Here is a 21542-nt window from a genome sequence, read left to right as displayed (position 1 = left end):
ATTGATAGGGCCACTGACACATAGAGACCAAGTAGGATTCATTCCATTTCGTCAGGCCCCGGATAACGTAAGAAAAGTAATTAACCTCCTCCATATAATTAAAACACGTAGAACCCCCACTGCCCTCCTGTCCCGCGACATGGAGAAGGCCTTTGACACTATTGACTGGACCTTTATGCATTCAACCCTCCAAAGAGCAGGAATATTTGGCCCCTTCTTACAAGCTGTGAATTGCCTATACTCCAACCCAGTCGCACATCTTAAACTACCTACCACTAACCCTGTCCCTATCCCAATTCAAAGGGGTACCCGACAAGGGTGCCCCCTATCCCCTGCCATATTTGCCCTAATAATAGAGCCCCTAGCCAATAAAATTCGCGCCTCCCCTGACATACAAGGCATTAAACTCAAAAGTTCAGAATATAAAGCAAACCTTTTTGCGGATGACCTGCTATTAACCCTTTCCTCACCACATACCTCCATCCCCAATCTGCTCCAAACGGTCAAAACATTTGGCGAGCTTTCAGGCCTCACATTAAATATTAACAAATCAGAGGTACTCTTTGCCAATCTTACTAAGCAAAGTGCTGAGGCCCTGGCGGACAAATTGGGCCTCTCCCACCAAACAAAGTACATTACATATTTGGGCATTAAAATATCAACTGACCCGAAAGACCTTTTCCAATTAAATTACAAACCAATGCTCTCCGAGCTCAAACAAGACTTAAATAGGTGGAACTCACCAACATTATCGTGGACTGGACGTATTCATTCAGTAAGAATGAACCTTCTACCACGAATATTATATCTATTTAGGACACTACCTATCCAAGTGACTAAAGCATCTCTCAAAGATTTACAGAACTCTATTTTTAAATTTGTCACAAACGACAAAAAGAGTAGAATTAACCAACGCACTATGTGTCTTAATAGAATCCGAGGGGGTTTAGGCGTACCAGACCTATACAGCTACTATCGAGCCTCTCAAATTGCCCAACTTGCCCAACTTCATTCCGAGCACAACCACCCTCTGTGGGCTGACATCGAAAACGATCTTTTGTCCCCAGTTACACTAGCGTCCACACTATGGTCAAGTCTACCCTCTCCAGCAAAATATAAACAACAATCACCTGTAACTGCTCACTCTCTTAGCATATGGACTAAACTGAGATTCACCAAAAACCTACAATCCCAAATCCCCCACCAGCTCCCCATACTCAATAACCCAGATTTTACACCTGGATGGAGCACGCAATCCTTTAACTGGTGGACTACCCAGGGTTTTGTAACTATATCCAACTTTATTGTGGCTGACAGGTTACTAACATGGATCCAATTCAAAACACTTACCTCCTTTCCACCGAAAGAACAATTTAGAGCTATCCAAATCTACCACTATATTAGATCAATAATTGGCACCACTGTGGCCCCTCCCACCCATACCACATTTGAAAATTGGTGTTTACATAGACCCCTGGAAGGTGGTCTCATTTCATACCTATACTCAATAATCTCGCAACCTTTAGAACACTCTAAAACTAAGCAAATGATGGTGTGGGAGGAGGACCTAGGACAGACACTGTCCATTAAACAATGGAGCAACTGCTGCCTTACCTTAGCAAAAGGAAGCAGCTACTTCTCCCACATAGAGACGAACTATAAAATTCTCCACCGAACGCACATTACTCCTAAGAAAATGCATATGATCTCCAAAGACAACTCCCCCAAATGCTTTAGAGGATGCGGCCAAAATGGTGACTACTCACATATATGGTGGTTCTGCCCAATAGTCAAACGATATTGGGCCCAGATTGCCTCAGCAATAGGCACAGCTCTGGAAACTTCCATCTCTCCTGACCCATTCCAACTCCTCTTAGGCAATAAACCACAGAAATGGAAGTACCCACAACATAGGCTGGCCCAACATATTGCAAAAGCAGCACGCCTGCATATTGCTAGACAGTGGTTAAAACCCACTCTCTCATTAGAACTCACTGACCTTATCATAATGGACATATTGATCTCTGAAAGACTCCTGGCCATAATTAATGATACCACCCTATCATTTACCAGAACATGGCAGCCCTGGCTCTCTGCCTCGACCTCTCTGGGCTTACGTTCCTGTGCCCTCTCCTTCTAGGGACAATAATCATTTTATAATGTATTCCACCACATACTCACCAAAAATGTCTTGTAATCCTTCCTGTGTTACTGTCAGTTATAAGTTACCTGTTTGATACGCCCTATGTTGAGGGCTTATGTAATTGATGTCATATTTCTTTTTCAAAAAACTTAATAAAAGATTTTGAAACTAAAATTAGGTATTTCTGGCCAAGAGCACGCACTATTCTTAAATGGGTAATACGCATCACAGAAATGATTTGAATCAGTATCACTATGGCGATGGGTACCCAATTAAAAAAGCAATGGACTGGTTCAGTGTAGAGCACACATTTGACTCATCACAATTGCTGTATTCTTACTGGATTACTTATGTGAATAATAAACAAAGCATCACTTATTTTTCTATATGGGATGCTGACTTGCATGTTTTCTCAGAAAGGTAACCAATTCGTCAGTGACAGACCCCCCCTCCCTGCAGCATTGTACACACATTAGATAAATCGTTTGAAATGTCTGATGAACATCAGATTTCACAGTTTCAGACAAGAAAAACATGTAATTAACTTTGTAAAAAATGTAATTAAAAATGTTGTAAAAGTGTCAAAAACTGGCCAGCCGACTGTTTATGTTCTCACCGTGTCTGAGTTTCCTCCATGCACTCTGGTTTCCTCCTGCATCCCAAAAACATACAGGTAAGTTAATTGGCTTCCCCCTAACAATATTTCCTAGACTATTGTGGACATGTGACTATGGTAGGAACTAAGAATGTGAGCTCCTCTGAGCGACTGTTGGTGACAAGACTATGTACTCCGTTCAGCGCTGTGGAAGATGTTGTTGTCTCTTACTCTCTCTCTCTCTCCCTCCCTCTCTTCCTCTCTCTCCCTCCTTCTTTCTCTCTCCCTCTCTCCCTTTCTCTCTCTCTCCCTCCCCCCCCCTCTCCCTCTCCCCCCCCCTCTCTCTCTCTCCCCCTCTCTCTCTCCCCCTCTCCCCCTTCTATCTCTCTTTCCCCTTCTCTCTCTCCCATCTCTCTCTCTTCCCCCTCTGCCCCCCCCTCTCTCTCTACCCCCCCCCCCCCTCTCTCCCTCCTCTCTCTCTCTCTCTCTCTCCCCTCTTTCTCTCTCTCTCTCTCCCCCTCCCTCTCCCCCTCTCTCACCCCCCCTCTCTCTCCCTCTGTCTCCCGCCCTCCCTTCTCTCTCCCCCCCACTCTCCCTTCTCTTTCTCTCTCCCCCCACTCTCCCTTCTCTCCCCCCCCCCCACTCTCCCTTCTCTTTCTCTCTCCCCCCACTCTCCATTCTCTCCCCCCCCCCACTCTCCCTTCTCTCTCTCTCTGTATATAATATCTATCTATCTATCTATCTATCTATCTATCTATCTATATACGGACAACTATACTTGGCTATGCAAGTACAGTTATGTCCTGATGCTATTACAAAAATGACAATAACCTATTATAGAAAAGTAAGATACAGAAACAAGTTCATATCAAAACCCCCATAAGTAAAGCATGTGGTTTCTACCAAATTAAATATATGACTATCTTGCATTGTGCAGCTGAAGCTGAGCTCAGACGTGAAGAGGGTGGAGTTTAAGGATGATGATGATGTGGTGTATGTCTACATGGATAAGGTGGGACATTGTCCATTGCAGGGTGAGACTAAATGTTTGAGGATTGTTTTTATCAGTGGTTTTGTTGTTTCACTATCTGATGCATAACCTTAACCTACCCACTAACTGCTTCATTTTCTGATGCATAGCCCTAACCTACCCACTAACTGCTTCACTTTCTGATGCAAAACCATAACCTACCCCCTAACTGATTCATTTTCTGATGCATAACCCTAACCTACCCCCTAACTGCTTCACTTTCTGATGCATAACCCTAACCTACCCACTAACTGCTTCCCTTTCTGATGCATAACCCTAACCTTCCCCCTAACTGCTTCCCTTTCTGATGCATAACCCTAACCTTCCCCCCACTGCTTCACTTTCTGATGCATAACCCTAACATACCCCCTGACTGCTTCACTTTCTGATGCATAACCCTAACATACCCCCTGACTGCTTCACTTTCTGATGCATAACCCTAACCTACCCCCTAACTGCTTCACTTTCTGATGCATAACCCTAACCTACCCCCTAACTGCTTCACTTTCTGATGCATAACCCTAACCTCCCCCCCCTAACGGCTTCACTTTCTGATGCATAACCCTAACCTACCCCCTAACTGCTTCACTTTCTGATGCATAACCCTAACCTACCCCCTAACTGCTTCACTTTCTGATGCATAACCCTAACCTTCCCCCCTAACTGCTTCACTTTCTGATGCATAACCCTAACCTTCCCCCTAACTGCTTCACTTTCTGATGCATAACCCTAACCTACCCTCTAACTGCTTCACTTTCTCATGCATAACCCTAACCTACCCCCTAACTGCTTCACTTTCTGATGCATAACCCTAACCTACCCCCTAACTGCTTCACTTTTTGATTCATAACCCTAACCTACCCCCTAACTGCTTCACTTTCTCATGCATAACCCTAACCTTCCCCCTAACTGCTCCACTTTCTCATGCATAACCCTAACCTACCCACTAACTGCTTCATGTTCTAATGCATAACGATAACCTACCCTCTAACTGCTTCACTTTATGATGCACAACCCTAACCTACCCCCTAACTGCTTCACTTTCTGATGCATAACCGTAAATTACCCCCTTGACAAAAACTTTCTTCCTGATCCCTACCCATAGCCTTTTAATTAAACTCCACTTTCTAACATTAACCTTCTAACCTTAGCTTATGATACTAAATGTTCCATTATTTAACCCTTACCTTCCCTTTTCATATTAGGACCTGCCCTTAATCAATACACACTCTTCCATTGCCTTTGTTCCTATGTCCTTGTCCCTCCCCTCAGGCTTTCATGCCTCTGTTGTTGCTGTAGCTTTGCACCATCTTTCATACTAGTGGCTGGTCTGGCTAGTGTACTGGTTAAGGGCTCTGCCAGCACTGATTCAGTAAGGAGTCCTTGGGCAAGACTCCCTAACACTGTGCTACTGCTTACTGAGAAGACCCTAGTGGCTCCAGAGCTCTGGCGCTTTGAGTCTGCCAGGAGAAGAGCGAAATATACTATAAATGTTCTGTGTCTTGCTTTGGTGCCATCTTGTGTGTAAACTAGTCTAAGTTCATTTTTTTCCCCCCTGTTTAGGTGACGAGTGAGCATGAAACGCTAATGATCCTTGCTGATTGTTTGGTTAAAGTGACCGACATGAAACCTTCCACTGTGAAAATCTTTGACTATTACATGCCTGGTAATGGGAATTCTTTACTTGTCATCTTATGTTTTGTGGGCTTGTATGCTTGGGCTCTGGGTTGTTTGCTTCACGTGTAAACAAAAACCCCGTAACAGAGAAAAAAAAGGGCACCGGCAGCTAGTGGACAAAAAGGGCGCCGCCATAGACGCTAATGCAATTATCGTTAATAGTGCAAAAAAAAAAAAAAAAAAAAAAGCAGAAATAGAGGGCACCCAATAAATATTGTTAACACAATATTAGAACATTAAAGTTTTTGAAGTATGTTATCGTTTTAGAAGCTTGCAACGTTATAGTTTTGTCATATTATTTTGATTGTATGTACAGATTTTACGTTATCAAAGATATTATCGTTACTATGTGTAAAAGGGTGTTTCTGCAGGGGGCGTGGTTAGGGTTAGGCACTACCGGGGGGAGGTCAGGGTTAGGCACCACCCATTGTGCGTTTAGGGTTAGGCAACACCAGGGGGGTGGTTAGGGTTAGGCACCACCAGGGGAGTGGTTCGTTTTTAGGCACCACCCGGGAGGATTCTGTGTGAGAGTAAGGTTGGGTTAAAGTGAACCTCCAGACTAAAAATCTACTCGGCAGCACTGAAAAAACTTGGTGTTTCTTTAACAGTTTCACAGCATCAGAACTTTGTTTTTCTTACCCAAGCCTCATTTTTAGCTGCACAGAAGCTTATCTGCCTGGGCATGTTTCCCCTGATGCTGTGCAAAGCATGATGGGATTTCTGATGTTGTTCTTGTTCTGCTGTTTTGGCGCAAATTTGTTTTTTTGAAATTTTGTATTTGAGATTTGAAGCCTAGTGCGTGCAGCTGGGAGGGGTTATCAGGACACAGGACTGTCCTGGTGCATTATTAAAGTTTTTTTTTAAAAACTGATATCGAGTCGTCTTCGTCAAGGCAGGCTGACTTCTCCTTTTTATATTTATTTACTTTTCTACACAAATCCTGGGCGCCTCCCACCCTATAGTTTTCATGTTATTACCCTATTGGGGTTTATTGGTTAGCTAGGCCTAGTCTTAAAGGGGAACTGAAGAAAGAGGTATATGGAGGCTGTCATGTTTATTTCCTTTTAGACAATACTAGTTGCCTGGCAGCCCTGCTGATCCTCTGCCTCTAATACTATTAGCCATAGCCCCTGAACAAGCATGCAGCAGATCAGGTGTTTCAGTGGTTCAGACTTATAAGTCTGATCTGACAAGACTAGCTGCATGCTTGTTTCTGGTTTTAATCAGATACTACTGCAGAAAAATAGACCAGCAGGGCTGCCAGGCAACTGGTATTGATTAAAAGGAAATAAACATAACAGCCTCCATATACCTCTCTCTTCAGTTCCCTTTTAACTTACACAATATTTTACGGGGAGCTGCGACCTACCAGATCTTCACAAGGCCGAGTGGAGACGGTCATCTCTCCACAAGCGCTTATAGTGGTTGCTTGATTGGCAACTCGTACTTGTGAGTATCCAACTTTAAAGAGAAACTCCGACCAAAAATTGAACTTTATCCCAATCAGTAGCTGATATCCCCTTTTACATGAGAAATCTATTCCTTTTCACAAACAGACCATCAGGGGGCACTGTATGGCTGATATTGTGGTGAAACCTCTCCCACAAGTAACCCCTCCCACAAGAAAAGTTTTGTGGGAACTAGCTGTTTACAGCTGTTTCCAACTGCCAAAAACCATGCAGCAGCTACATCACCTGCCAACAGTAAAATGTTTACTGGAGTTCCTCTTTAAGAATATGGTGATTTCCATCTATTTGTCTAACCTTTTTTTTCACCACAAGATTGGGCTCACGGCCAGAGCAGGGACAAGGTCCTCCAGCACCCAAGGCTGAGACAGCAAAGTGCGCCCCTCCATCCCTCCCACCCCAGCTGTCACACACTGATTGCTATTAAACTAAGAGGTCCACAGGGCCCACAACCTCCCCAACACCTTAATCTCTAGTTATCTGGCTTGCAGTCACTGCTATGTATCCCCTTTTCTTATTTCTTTCTGCTTCATACACAATTAGGCATGACAGCTAAATGAATTGTGTGCCCCCTCCTACACTGCGCCCTGAGGCTGGAGCCTCTCCAGCCTATGCCTCGGCCCGGCCCTGCTCACGACTTCTGTGTTTTTTCTTCTTTCCACATCATTTCTGTACAACACTAGCCCCATCCATACCTGCGTGGTTTAATGGGATGTGTGCCAATATGTATTCAGGGATCACTATGCTCAGGGTACCATGGAGTGATGATGCCATCCCTAATTAAATACTGGACAAGGCCATCCTCTACACCTGCTACCCAATTCTTATAGACCCAATGGGATGACCATAATAAAGGTATTAAAGGACAACTGAAGTGAGAAAAATATAGAGAGACATTTATAACCTTTTAAAAATACCAGTTGCCTGGCAGCTCTGGTGATCTATTTGGCTGCAGTAGTGTCTGAATCACACACCAGAAACAAGCATGCAGCTAATCTTGTCAGATCTGCCAATAATGTCAGAAACACCTGATCTGCTGCATGCCTGTTCAGGGTCTATGGCTAAAAGTATTAGAGGCAGAGGATCAGCAAGACTATTGTTTATAAGGAAATACATAATGCATCCTCCATCCCTATCCTCTATTAATACTATTAAAGCACACCTGAAGTGAGGGATATGAATAGTATATAAAGTACCAGCTAGGTAATCGGTATAATGGTGGACAGTGGAGGGCAATACATATGCATTGTGTACCCTGTATGGGCATTCAAACACAGCAGCATGCCTGCCACCTATAGGCTTTCTTACACAGACTAATTCAAGTATTTTAAACCGAGTGCTGTAACAGCGTAGGAGATTTGGGTGCAGCCGGCGCCACCATAGACCGTAATAGGAATTACGGCTATAAGGGCGCACCGTAACTTCAACGCCGCCGGAGGACGAAGCTGAAGTTACTTTTAAAACATTGAAATTCGCCCGTCAGCAATCGCTGGAAGCCGAATTACTTCTTTCCCCACCATCCATGTGGACCTGGAGGGGGAATAGTAATTACCGCTGCCGGAACTTGTGCAGCAGCAGGATAAGCCATATACTGACTGTATCTTGCGCCAATGTCTCTTGGCGGCTATTTCATAGGTATGCTTTGAAACTATTCAGAAGATAGAACATGGCTGTAAACTAAGACATTTTTGAGAAAAATAAATTGCACATTTTTAGGACTATGAGAATTTGAGTGTTACATCACTAGGACAATGACTACATGTCATTAGTGCCACTAGACATTGCGTTTAAAGTGAACCCAAGGCACAAATCTTGGGTCAAAAAAAACACACAGAGACCTACTGAAAGATCTTGGCCATGCTTCTCTTTATGCACGAGCCCGGCTGTGCTGCACCTGCGTGAGCGTGGCCATTCCTGTGCAGCAGCATGAAATCACTTATGTATGAGTGACAGGGCTGATTCTAGACTTTTTGTTGCCTGTGGCAAACTTGTGAGGATGCCCTGCGCCACACACACACAGTTTGGAATGAACACATCACCCAACAGTTTACTCTGCTTCATTTAATGTTCTCACATTATATGCTGCAGCTCAACACAATAGCACACTGGTTGGCTGTGAGTCTGTGACAAACTACTCACCCTCAGCCAGTCGGCCGTCCTCCATTCCTCCTTGGTCAGGACAGCAGTGCCACCTCCTCCCTTCTGCTGTGCAAGTCAAATGAAACATTTCTGCTCTCCTGCCTCCCCCCCCTCTCTCCTCACTCACTGTCAGACTCCTCACACAGCACAGCAAGCTGCTTTTCCCCAATGATGAACTCTTCACCTCGCTCACTAGCTTCTCCTCCTACTGCTGTTTGTGTAAACACAGCACAACAATGCTGCCCCTGTACTATCTGCACCTGATGTAAATGTTTAACCTTGATTCATGATTCAGAACCGTCCTTGATGAGCTGTAAAGGCGTACTGTGCAGACGCAGACATACGTCACCTGCACCCGTGCATGGAGAGGAATGTGGCCTGAATCTTCAATCCGACAAGTTCAAATTTCTTTGGGGGGGGGGGCTTAGAGTAGAAACGGAGGTCTGGAAGATGTCTTGGGAAGCCTCTAAGATCGGGAGGCCTCTCGCTTCCTGGTTAAAGAGGAGCTGTTAGGTATAGGGTCTCAGAGAAAAAAAAACACATATATCAGTAGCTAACTATTGGCTGTACTTACATTACATATGCATTTCACTGTCCACGTTTGGATTTCACAGAATTTTTATATAGTATTTGCAGAGAATGATGCTCCTGACAGTTCATGGCAGGTTCCATGTTTGTCTGTCTCCTATGAAGCCAATTGTGATGTAATATCCTCCCTTACCCTGCTTCCTGATGATTCGACTCACAAAAAAGATCAGGATCAAAGATCCTAATGGTTCATGATCCAGACAACACTACTGTGCAGTGAATATTAATTAGCCATGTGGATAGGAACAATAGCCACTCACGCAGTATACTCTAACTGAACATGTGCCCTGTGAACAGCACATTGATTTTTCAGTGCTGTGAGTTTAGGCTGCTGTCACAAGCTGCTGTAACATGAGCCTGTAACTTCCCACTGTGAAAGCAGCCTTAGGGCGGCATAGCGAAATGAAGCGGAGGACCAAGGGAGTGCACTGGGAAGAAGAAGCAGCCCCAGAATGCTTTGCAGTATTTGTTATGCATCCTGCCGGCCTCCTTAGGAGCTTGGGAATACAGAGCCTTGCTGTCCAGCAAGCATCAAAGTAAAAGAGATTTTTAACTTCAGTATTGCCTTTTTGGCTTCCTTCTAAACTGTTTAACACAGGAGAATAGAGGTTTAAATTCGCTTTTGCAGCCTGACAGTTACTCTTTAAGTATTCACTTTTTGACCTGTGGTTCGCCTTGGGTACACTTTAAAAGTAATTTATCTGACATCATGGAGCTTCATTATCTGCTGCACAGATCTAGGAATACATTCAAGTCCAGAACTACTGCGCAGTCCGCTCCAGCCCACGTGGGGGTGGTTGACAGCGCCGATCGCGCAGGCGCAGTACAGAGCGACCTCCAGGTCGCTCTGACGTCATCGCTGGGGACCGGGTCGGAGCTCCGTCAAACGACTGCGGGCAAAGCTGCGGCGAGGGAGGTCCTGGGAGCTTGGGGCTGGAGGAAGCCCCCAGTAAGTAGCGTTTATTTTATTAAAATTGCCCTGACAACTCCTTTAAGTACCCGGGCAGGAGCCCAGTTCCACATGCTGAACTACAGACAGCTGTTGTTGTAACCTGCAATTTTCTCCTAGGGTTCATTCCGTGCTCCGCCCCTTGCAGTCTGAACAGCAGGATGATGCAATCTAGCCTGCAGTCCTGCCCAAAAGAACTAATGCTTTTAACAGGGCAGATTCCTAGGCCTTAGAGCTCCCAGAGTGAGGGTGTATAAATTACCCCCCTCCCCTCCAACCATAGCCACGGGCAAATTATTGTGATGCTGTAACCAGAGGTGTCTTTCAGTATTGCGTAGCCCCCAATATAGCTAGGCAGAGGCCCCCAGTAATAGTCAGCCCCCCCCCCCCACACACACACACACCGCACACCACACACCACACACACACACACACACACAACACACACACCACACACACACAACACCACACACACACACAACACACCACACACACACACACAACACCACACACACACACAACACCACACACACACACAACACCACACACACACACACAACACCACACACACACACAACACCACACACACACACAACACCACACACACACACACAACACCACACACACACACAACACCACACACACACACAACACCACACACACACACAACACCACACACACACACACACACCACACAAACACACACAACACCACACACACACACACACACAACACCACACACACACACACACACACACACAAAACACCACACACACACACACACACACACAAAACACCACACACACACACACACACAAAACACCACACACACACACACACACACACACACACAAAACACACATACACACACACACACACACACCACACCACCACACTCTAAAAGGTTAGTTTTGATTAGGAGTTTGGGGGGAAAAGTGGAAGTGCATAGCTATCCACCTTCCCTATGAAAAGAAGAAACAATCCTTATGAAATCCCCTCTATAAGGTTTCCTGTATTTTTTCAAGTTATAATACATGGGGAGCCAATGGGACAGCTGCCTTGCAGTCATTTGTTACTGAGATGAGAGGGATTACTCACAAATGATGTTTACATTCGGCATAGCTGATTCAGAACACCCAGATACTCCCAAATATGGCTATAGTGGCGCTCAGTGAGTAACTTTGTAGCCGTCAGAAGACGGAGCTGAAGTTACTTTTAAAACACTGTAATTCGGCCTCCAGCAATAGCTGGCAGCTGAATTACATCATTCCCCTCAATCCACATGGCAGCCTGGAGGGGGACTAGTAATTAACACCGCCGGGACCTGTGCAGCAGCAGGATCAGCCATATACCGGCTGTATCCTGCGCCCAAGTCTCCCGGCGGCAATTTCATATGTATGCTCAGGAGGGGTTTACTGCCTTGCATAGTTATATTGCGTTTCACCTGATTCTGATCCTTCCTTCGTTTCAAATCAAATGTGAACATCCAAAACCTATATATGCAAGACTATTGAAATAACTCATAAAGTGGTAAATTGTATTACAGAGAAAATATTGAATAAGTCACAAAAGAGAATCTGTACTATTAGTTCATAAATATTATCAAATTGTGGTCATCCGGTTTAGTTTTATGCGTATTTCTCTTGGTTTTGGTTTTGTGTGACCTGTGATTTATTGTCTCATTTCAGAGGAAGAGAAGACGGTCTGCTATCTGAGCGAGTGTCAGTGAGGTGAGCTATCTGAGCGAGTGTCAGTGAGGTGAGCTATCTGAGCGAGTGTCAGTGAGGTGAGCTATCTGAGCGAGTGTCAGTGAGGTGAGCTATCTGAGCGAGTGTCAGTGAGGTGAGCTATCTGAGCGAGTGTCAGTGAGGTGAGCTATCTGAGCGAGTGTCAGTGAGGTGAGCTATCTGAGCGAGTGTCAGTGAGGTGAGCTATCTGAGCGAGTGTCAGTGAGGTGAGCTATCTGAGCGAGTGTCAGTGAGGTGAGCTATCTGAGCGAGGGTCAGTGAGGTGAGCTATCTGAGCGAGTGTCAGTGAGGTGAGCTATCTGAGCGAGTGTCAGTGAGGTGAGCTATCTGAGCGAGTGTCAGTGAGGTGAGCTATCTGAGCGAGTGTCAGTGAGGTGAGCTATCTGAGCGAGTGTCAGTGAGGTAAACTATCTGAGCGAGTGTCAGTGAGGTGAGCTATCTGAGCGAGTGTCAGTGAGGTGAGCTATCTGAGCGAGTGTCAGTGAGGTGAGTTATCTGAGCGAGTGTCAGTGAGGTGAGCTATCTGAGCGAGTGTCAGTGAGGTGAGCTATCTGAGCGAGTGTCAGTGAGGTGAGCTATCTGAGCGAGTGTCAGTGAGGTGAGCTATCTGAGCGAGTGTCAGTGAGGTGAGCTATCTGAGCGAGTGTCAGTGAGGTGAGCTATCTGAGCGAGTGTCAGTGAGGTGAGCTATCTGAGCGAGTGTCAGTGAGGTGAGCTATCTGAGCGAGTGTCAGTGAGGTGAGCAATCTGAGCGAGTGTGAGTGAGGTGAGCTATCTGAGCGAGTGTCAGTGAGGTGAGCTATCTGAGCGAGTGTCAGTGAGGTGAGCTATCTGAGCGAGTGTCAGTGAGGTGAGCTATCTGAGCGAGTGTCAGTGAGGTGAGCTATCTGAGCGAGTGTCAGTGAGGTGAGCTATCTGAGCGAGTGTCAGTGAGGTGAGCTATCTGAGCGAGTGTCAGTGAGGTGAGCTATCTGAGCGAGTGTCAGTGAGGTGAGCTATCTGAGCGAGTGTCAGTGAGGTGAGCTGTCTGAGCGAGTGTCAGTGAGGTGAGCTGTCTGAGGGAGTATCAGTGAGGTGAGCTATCTGAGCGAGTGTCAGTGAGGTGAGCTATCTGAGCGAGTGTCAGTGAGGTGAGCTATCTGAGCGAGTGTCAGTGAGGTGAGCTATCTGAGCGAGTGTCAGTGAGGTGAGCTATCTGAGCGAGTGTCAGTGAGGTGAGCTATCTGAGCGAGTGTCAGTGAGGTGAGCTATCTGAGCGAGTGTCAGTGAGGTGAGCTATCTGAGCGAGTGTCAGTGAGGTGAGCTATCTGAGCGAGTGTCAGTGAGGTGAGCTATCTGAGCGAGTATCAGTGAGGTGAGCTATCAGAGCGAGTGTCAGTGAGGTGAGCTATCTGAGCGAGTATCAGTGAGGTGAGCTATCAGAGCGAGTGTCAGTGAGGTGAGCTATCTGAGCGAGTGTCAGTGAGGTGAGCTATCTGAGCGAGTGTCAGTGAGGTGAGCTATCTGAGCGAGGGTCAGTGAGGTGAGCTATCTGAGCGAGTGTCAGTGAGGTGAGCTATCTGAGCGAGTGTCAGTGAGGTGAGCTATCAGAGCGAGTGTCAGTGAGGTGAGCTATCTGAGCGAGGGTCAGTGAGGTGAGCTATCTGAGCGAGTGTCAGTGAGGTGAGCTATCTGAGCGAGGGTCAGTGAGGTGAGCTATCTGAGCGAGTGTCAGTGAGGTGAGTTATCTGAGCGAGTGTCAGTGAGGTGAGCTATCTGAGCGAGTATCAGTGAGGTGAGCTATCAGAGCGAGTGTCAGTGAGGTAAGCTATCTGAGCGAGTGTCAGTGAGGTGAGCTATCTGAGCGAGTGTCAGTGAGGTAAGCTATCTGAGCGAGTGTCAGTGAGGTGAGCTATCTGAGCGAGTGTCAGTGAGGTGAGTTATCTGAGCGAGTGTCAGTGAGGTGAGCTATCTGAGTAAGTGTCAGTGAGGTGAGCTGTCTGAGCGAGTATCAGTGAGGTGAGCTGTCTGAGCGAGTATCAGTGAGGTGAGCTATCAGAGCGAGTGTCATTGAGGTGAGCTATCTGAGTGAATGTCAGTGAGGTGAGATGTCGGAGCAAGTGTCAGTGAGGTGAGCGATCTGAACGAGTGTCAGTGAGGTGAGCTATCTGAGTGAGTGTCAGTGAGGTGAGCTACCTCAGCGAATGTCAGTGAGGTGAGCTGAGTGTGTCAGTGAGGTGAGCTGTCTGAGCGAGTATCAGTGAGGTGAGCTGTCTGAGCGAGTATCAGTGAGGTGAGCTGTTTGAGCGAGTATCAGTGAGGTGAGCTATCTGAGCGAGTGTCAGTGAGGTGAGCTATCTGAGGGAATGTCAGTGAGGTGAGTTATCTGAGCGAGTATCAGTGAGGTAAGCTATCTGAGTATCAGTGAGGTGAGCAATCTGAGCGAATGTCAGTGAGGTGAGCTGAGTGTGTCAGACTGTCAGTGAGGTGAGCTATCTGAGCAAGTATCAGTGAGGTAAGCTATCTGAGCTAATGTCAGTGTGGTGAGCTATCTGAGAGTGTGTCAGAAGAGTTTTCTGGGCGAGTGTCTGTGAGATGAGCTACCTGAGTGAATGTCAGTGAGGTGTGTTATCTGGAGAAGTGTCAGTGAGGTGAGTTGTCTTCAACTGATTCACACTTAGTTTATATACCTTTACTTCTCTGCTATTAATATGACCAAGAAGATTGACCCTACATTTATCTCCCTTAAGTTCCTTTTTACTTTTCAATATTGTAAATATTATTATTTACGTGATTATTGAATGGTTGGACTATAATCCTACCTCCCAATTTTTTAAGACAAGAAAGAGGGTGTGTGTGTGTGTGTGTGTGTGTGTGTGTGTGTGTGTGTGTGTGTGTGTGTGTGTGTGTGTGTGTGTGTGTGTGTGTGTGTGTGTGTGTGTGTGTGTGTGTGTGTGTGTGTGTGTGTGTGTGTGTGTGTGTGTGTGTGTGTGTGTGTGTGTGTGTGTGTGTGTGTGTGTGTGTGTGTGTGTGTGTGTGTGTGTGTGTGTGTGTGTGTGTGTGTGTGTGTGTGTGTGTGTGTGTGTGCGCATCTGTGTATGTGCATCTGTGTATGTGTGTGCGTGCATACAGTGTCAGTGGTAAATGCTTCTGACTGCTAAGCACTGTTTGTTTGTTTTCTTAGATTCAAAAAGTATAAAAAGCTTTGAAAACCTCATTACAAATTCACCAATCTGTTCCATACAGCAGAAGGTAATGAGGGGTTCTGTAAGAATGATGCATAAAGAAAAGCAGGCAGCATTTTTTGTCAATCTTTTGAACATCCCAACGTTTTCATGAATCTTGAGATCATCACATTGGTCATCACTTTTTGATCATCACTTTTTAGTACAAACAAGATTCTTCATCGATTTCCAGATCATCCAAATATTTCTCATCACTCTTCAGATCATCTCAACATTTCTCATCAATCTTTAGATCTCAACACTCCTCAATCATCATATCCTCTCAACACTTATCAATCTTTGCGTCATTTTAACATTCATCAATCCTCAGATCATCTCAACTCGTTCATCATTGCTCGTTAATCTCATTCATCATTGCTCGTTAATCTTCAGATCATCCCAACCTTCCTCATCAGTCTTCAGATCATCTCAACGCTACTTATCACTGTTCAGAACAACCAAAATACCTCATCGATCTTCAGATCATCTCAACATTTCTCATCAATATTCAGATCATCTCAACATTCCTCATCAGTCTTCAGATCATCCTAACACAAAAATTTTAATCATTGTGCAGAACATCCCAACATTCACCATTGTTGTGCTGAGCATTCTTCATCCTCCTGTAGATCTTTCTCTTGTACATCTTTTTGTTGCATTCTTCTGCTGTTATGTATCGTCATCAATTATCTCACACTGTTATAACTTACCCTCAAGACTTTGTACTAATAAAGAGGTCTTCTATAGCTACAATTTTGACACTCCAGTTTTGTTCTTTAATATGCAGGTACTCCGATCATGTGAATAAAAGTAGAAGTGCAAGGAAAAATGGGCGTGAGGTGAAGTGTTAACTATAAATACCGTTGTGACTTGGGCACCAAATGAAAATGATACATATTTATAGTGGTAATGACGATAGTAAAACATTGGTAAATGTTACCAATATTTTACTACAACTAAACCTAACCCTACTCTCACACAGAACTCTTTAATGCCTGACCCTAAAACTCCCATTCCTGAGGCTTAATACTAAGGTCCCATTTACACTTAATTAGTTGGTATGTAGGGGAATTACTTACTCGGTTATAACTGAGAGCAACTGATTAAGTCTAAATGGGGCCTAAAGCACCCCCCCCCCCCCAAAAAAAAAAACTTCCCCTTCTTAACCTAATCATTTTTAAAACAGACAAAAACATTTCAAAAATTATAACATTCCAATTTCAAAAAACAGAGAAGAAGAGAACACCAAGAGCCCAATATAGTGTAGTTTGTACTGGTAATGGAAGATTTATAGAGTAATTCAAAATGTAATACTCACAATCCAGGGTTACCATTAGGCAACCACTGTCAAGGCAGATGGGGAGATTGTCCTGACCCCACTCAGGATTAAGAAGTCGCTCTCTGTAGTAGAAGAAGGAAGTGGGTACAACCCTCCACCTAGGGTGGACTCAATGTAGCAATAAGATAACAGAGGCGCCAAAATGATAAAAGGGACTAAATGAGCTTAAAAAACAATTTGGTAATAGAGGAGGCAGTGGTGGACTTACCCCCTCCAAGCAGAACACAAGACTGTAGATTTTCAGTAAAAAAACGTTTATTGAGAACTCCAAAATAAAGTGCAACGCGTTTCGCAGGTTAAACCTGCTTCCTCAGGTAATACAGATAGGAGTAAAAAAGCTGTGAATCACAGAGACCATGAAATCAATGTAACAAGAATGCTTGCATAGGAATCAATATTGTTATAGCTAGTTCAGAAAAATATCACAGAAGAATGGTGATGTATAGAGATATACAGTACAGTCCAAAAGTTTGGACACACCTTCTCATTCAAAGAGTTTTCTTTATTTTCATAACTATGAACATTGTAGATTTACACTGAAGGCATCCAAACTATGAATGAACACATGTGGAAGTATAGTACATAACCTGAAAGTGTGAAACAACTGAAAATATGTCATATTCTAGGTTCTTCAAAGTAGCCACCTTTTGCTTTGATTACTGCTTTGCACACTCTTGGCATTCTCTTGATGAGCTGCAAGAGATAGTCACCTGAAATGGTTTTCACTTCACAGGTGTGCCCTGTCAGGTTTAATAAGTGGGATTTCTTGCCTTATAAATAAGCTTGGGACCATCAGTTGCGTTGTGGAGAAGTCAGGTGGATACACAGCTGATAGTCCTACTGAATAGACTGTTAGAATTTGTATTATGGCAAGAAAAATGCAGCTAAGTAAAGAAAAACGAGTGGCCATCATTACTTTAAGAAATGAAGGTCAGTCAGTCCGAAAAATTGGGAAATCTTTGAAAGTGTCCCCAAGTGCAGTCTCAAAAACCAAAGAAAGAAATTGGCTCACATGCGGACCGCCCCAGGAAAGGAAGACCAAGAGTCAACTCTGATGCAGAGGATAAGTTCATCCGAGTCACCAGCCTCAGAAATCGCAGGTTAACAGCAGCTCAGATTAGAGACCAGGTCAATGCCACACAGAGTTCTAGCAGCAGACACATATCTAGAACAACTGTTAAGAGGAGACTGTGTGAATCAGGCCTTCATGGTAGAATATCTGCTAGGAAACCACTGCTAAGGACAGGCAACAAGCAGAAGAGACTTGTTTGTGCTAAAGAAAACAAGGAATGGACATTAGACCAGTGGAAATCTGTGCTTTGGCTTGATGAGTCCAAATTTGAGATCTTTGGTTCCAACCACTGTGTCTTTGTGTGACGCAGAAAAGGTGAACGGATGGACTCTACACGCGTGGTTCCCACCGTGAGTAGGAGGTGTAATGGTGTGGGGGTGCTTTGCTGGTGACACGGTTGGGGATTTATTCAAAATTGAAGGCATACTGAACCAGCATGGCTACCACAGCATCTTGCAGTGGCATGCTATTCCATCCGGTTTGCGTTTAGTTGGACCATCATTTATTTTTCAACAGGACAATGATCCCAAATACGCCTCCAGGCTGTGTAAGGGCTATTTGACCAGGAAGGAGAGTGATGGGGTGCTGAGCCAGATGACCTAGCCTCCACAGTCACCAGACCTGAACCGAATCGAGATTTGGGTTTGGGGTGAGCTGGACCGCAAAGTGAATGCAAAAGGGCCAACAAGTGCTAAGCATCTCTGGGAACTCCTTCAAGACTGTTGGAAGACCCTTTCAGGTGACTACCTCTTGAAGCTCATCGAGAGAATGCCAAGAGTGTGCAAAGCAGTAATCAAAGCAAAAGGTGGCTACTTTGAAGAACCTAGAATGACATATTTTCAGTTGTTTTACACTTTTTGGTTATGTACTATACTTCCACATGTGTTAATTCATAGTTTGGATGCCTTCAGTGTGAATCTACAATGTTCATAGTCATGAAAATAAAGAAAACTCTTTGAATGAGAAGGTGTGTCCAAACTTTTGGTCTGTACTGTACATATATATTGTATATTAAACACACATATACATGATTACACAATATAATCCCAAATAAGGAACGTGATGTATAATGGTGATTTGCACAGCAGTGATTAGCTGTTATTATTTGCCCATGTGAAATTATTACAAGTAACAATAGTATTAATGTGTAAAAAAAAGGGCTATCAGTAGTAGGTGAGAAGAGGAGACAAGGATTGCAGGGATATTTATCCAGGATATTTTTTCCTTTTTTTTTTTTTTGAAAAAGAAAAAATATCCTGGATAACACGTCGATAACATAAAAGTACATGAATCTAGGTTACATTCTGGAGGCACTGTGTTAATGTAGCACACATTTCATACTTGTGTATGACTGGGCCACAAGCAAATATTACTCTTCCTCCTGGGCTTCAGAGAGAAATACACAGAGAAGAGCCTACAGAATAATCCTGCCCTAACTGTGATGCAGCTACAGGGGCCCCAGCCAGCCTTGTGCGGCTGCACGGCCTGCACAGGCCTATGTTCACCTCTGGTGCTGCAGATTAATGTCCTGTGTAATTATTTAATTATTATTTAGAAGCATCTTTTCAGCACAATTTCAGAGTTATTGTAGTTGCACTATTTTTTGACCACCAAGATAGTCAATTTCTGTGTTTATTTTCTCAGTAGTCTTTAGTTTTTTAACGCATTGGATAGTAAATCCCAAAGTCCTAAAGTCTCTTTTTGATAATCCTCTGCTATAGCTGCAGTGCTGGCCACAAAGAGATCATCTCTAAGCAGCACAGGGAGGAGGTGGCTCTTTTTTGCTAGGGATAGGGAACATTTAGCTTTTATGAATGGATCCCTGGGTCAATCAAGCACCAATTTGTAAATTATCCATGAGTCTGGATAGAGCAGTGATTGGAATTCGCTATAAGTCATTCCAGTTATCTGTAGGTGGCGGAATTCTTGGCCAAATGTTTATCATATTAGTCATAATTGGCGACAACCTGGAGTTGATACTCTGCTTCTTCCTCAAACTTGCAGCTGCAAAGAGGCCTATATAATTATGGCAGGTAGGCTATCCCTTTAAGTTCTATTCCATAACTTGTCCTGGGCCCTTAAGGTGGACCTGAACAGAGTGAAATGATTTACAATAAACACATGATGTACCTGCAAATTAGTATTAGCTCTCGCCGTCAATTCCTCTCAGAAGCTCGCCATTTCCTTACGATGATTCCTTTCAGTTCTCACAAGATTTTGTAAGAACTGAAACACATTAGTTGCTGTCAGTTATAACTGAAAGAACAACTGATGAGCAAGGTAATGCCCATGTTTCCCTATGGCTCAAGTGGGTGATATTACAGTGTGCTGACTAGAGATGGGCCGAACGGTTCGCTGGCGAACGGTTCCCGGCGAACTTCGGTGGTTCGCGTTCGCCTCCCGCAGGCGAACGTTTCCGGAAGTTCGGTTCGCCCCACAATGCACTATGAGGGTCAACTTTGACCCTCTACATCACAGTCAGCAGGCCCAGTGTAGCCAATTAGGCTACACTAGCCCCTGGAGCCCCACCCCCCTTATATAAGGCAGGCAGCGGCGGCCATTACGGCCACTCGTGTGCCTGCATTAGAGAGAGTAGGGCGAGCTGCTGTCTGTCTCTCATAGGGAAAGATTAGTTAGGCTTAGCTTTTCCTAGCTGCATACCTGTTCAGTGATCCTGCCACTGCATACCTGTTCTGTGAACCCACCCACCACTGCATACCTGTTCAGTGATCCTGCCACTGCATTCCTGTTCTGTGAACCCACCCACCACTGCATACCTGTTCAGTGATCCTGCCACTGCATACCTGTTCTGTGAACCCACCACTGCATACCTGTTCTGTGATCCTGCCACTGCATACCTGTTCTGTGAACCCACCACTGCATACCTGTTCTGTGATCCTGCCACTGCATACCTGTTCTGTGAACCCGCCACTGCATACCTGTTCTGTGAACCCACCACTGCATACCTGTTCTGTGAACCCACCCACCACTGCATACCTGTTCAGTGATCCTGCCACTGCATACCTGTTCTGTGAACCCACCCACCACTGCATACCTGTTCAGTGATCCTGCCACTGCATACCTGTTCTGTGAACCCACCCACCACTGCATACCTGTTCAGTGATCCTGCCACTGCATACCTGTTCTGTGAACCCACCACTGCATACCTGTTCTGTGAACCCACCACTGCATACCTGTTCTGTTCAGTGGACCCGCCACTGCATACCTGTTCTGTTCAGTGGACCCGCCACTGTATACCTGTTTAGTGAACCCGCCACTGCATACCTGTTCTGTTCAGTGAACAGTTTGGTGTGTCAGTGTGAAGCAGTACCTTAATTACACTACCTGATTGATGTATACACATGCAAGATGTTTTAAAGCACTTTAGGCCTGTCATTTAGCATTCAATATGATTTCTGTCCTTAAAACGCTGCTTTGCGTCAAATCCAGATTTTTCCTGGGGACTTTTGGCATATATCCCACTCCGCCATGCCCCCCTCCAGGTGTTAGACCCCTTAAAACATCTTTTCCATCACTATTGTGGCCAGCATAATTATTTTTTTTTTTCAAAGTTCGCATCCCCATTGAAGTCT

The 21542-nt window shown here is 44.8% G+C and overlaps 1 protein-coding gene across 8 annotated transcripts in view; it reads left to right on the top strand.

The window, feature by feature from the left end:
* LOC137533846 (alpha-2-macroglobulin-like protein 1) overlaps positions 1–16282 on the top strand; it is a 220453-nt gene extending 204171 nt beyond the window's left edge. For 4 of the 8 annotated variants that reach the window (XM_068255094.1, XM_068255090.1, XM_068255093.1 and 1 more), the window contains exons 35-38: positions 3676–3750; positions 5332–5434; positions 12276–12317; positions 15499–16282. In XM_068255094.1, the coding sequence (XP_068111195.1) occupies positions 3676–3750; positions 5332–5434; positions 12276–12316 (219 nt within the window). In that variant the 3' untranslated portion in view covers position 12317; positions 15499–16282. Of the gene's footprint in view, positions 1–3675; positions 3751–5331; positions 5435–12275; positions 12346–15498 lie in introns of all 8 variants that reach the window. The other 4 variants (XM_068255091.1, XM_068255095.1, XM_068255096.1 and 1 more) reach the window with 4 other exon arrangements.
* The last annotated feature ends 5260 nt before the right edge of the window (positions 16283–21542 follow it).

This window comes from Hyperolius riggenbachi, chromosome 10 (assembly GCF_040937935.1).
Source record: "Hyperolius riggenbachi isolate aHypRig1 chromosome 10, aHypRig1.pri, whole genome shotgun sequence".
In the NCBI taxonomy this organism is placed as follows: domain Eukaryota; kingdom Metazoa; phylum Chordata; class Amphibia; order Anura; family Hyperoliidae; genus Hyperolius; species Hyperolius riggenbachi.
This window is presented reverse-complemented; position numbering and strand designations above follow the sequence as displayed.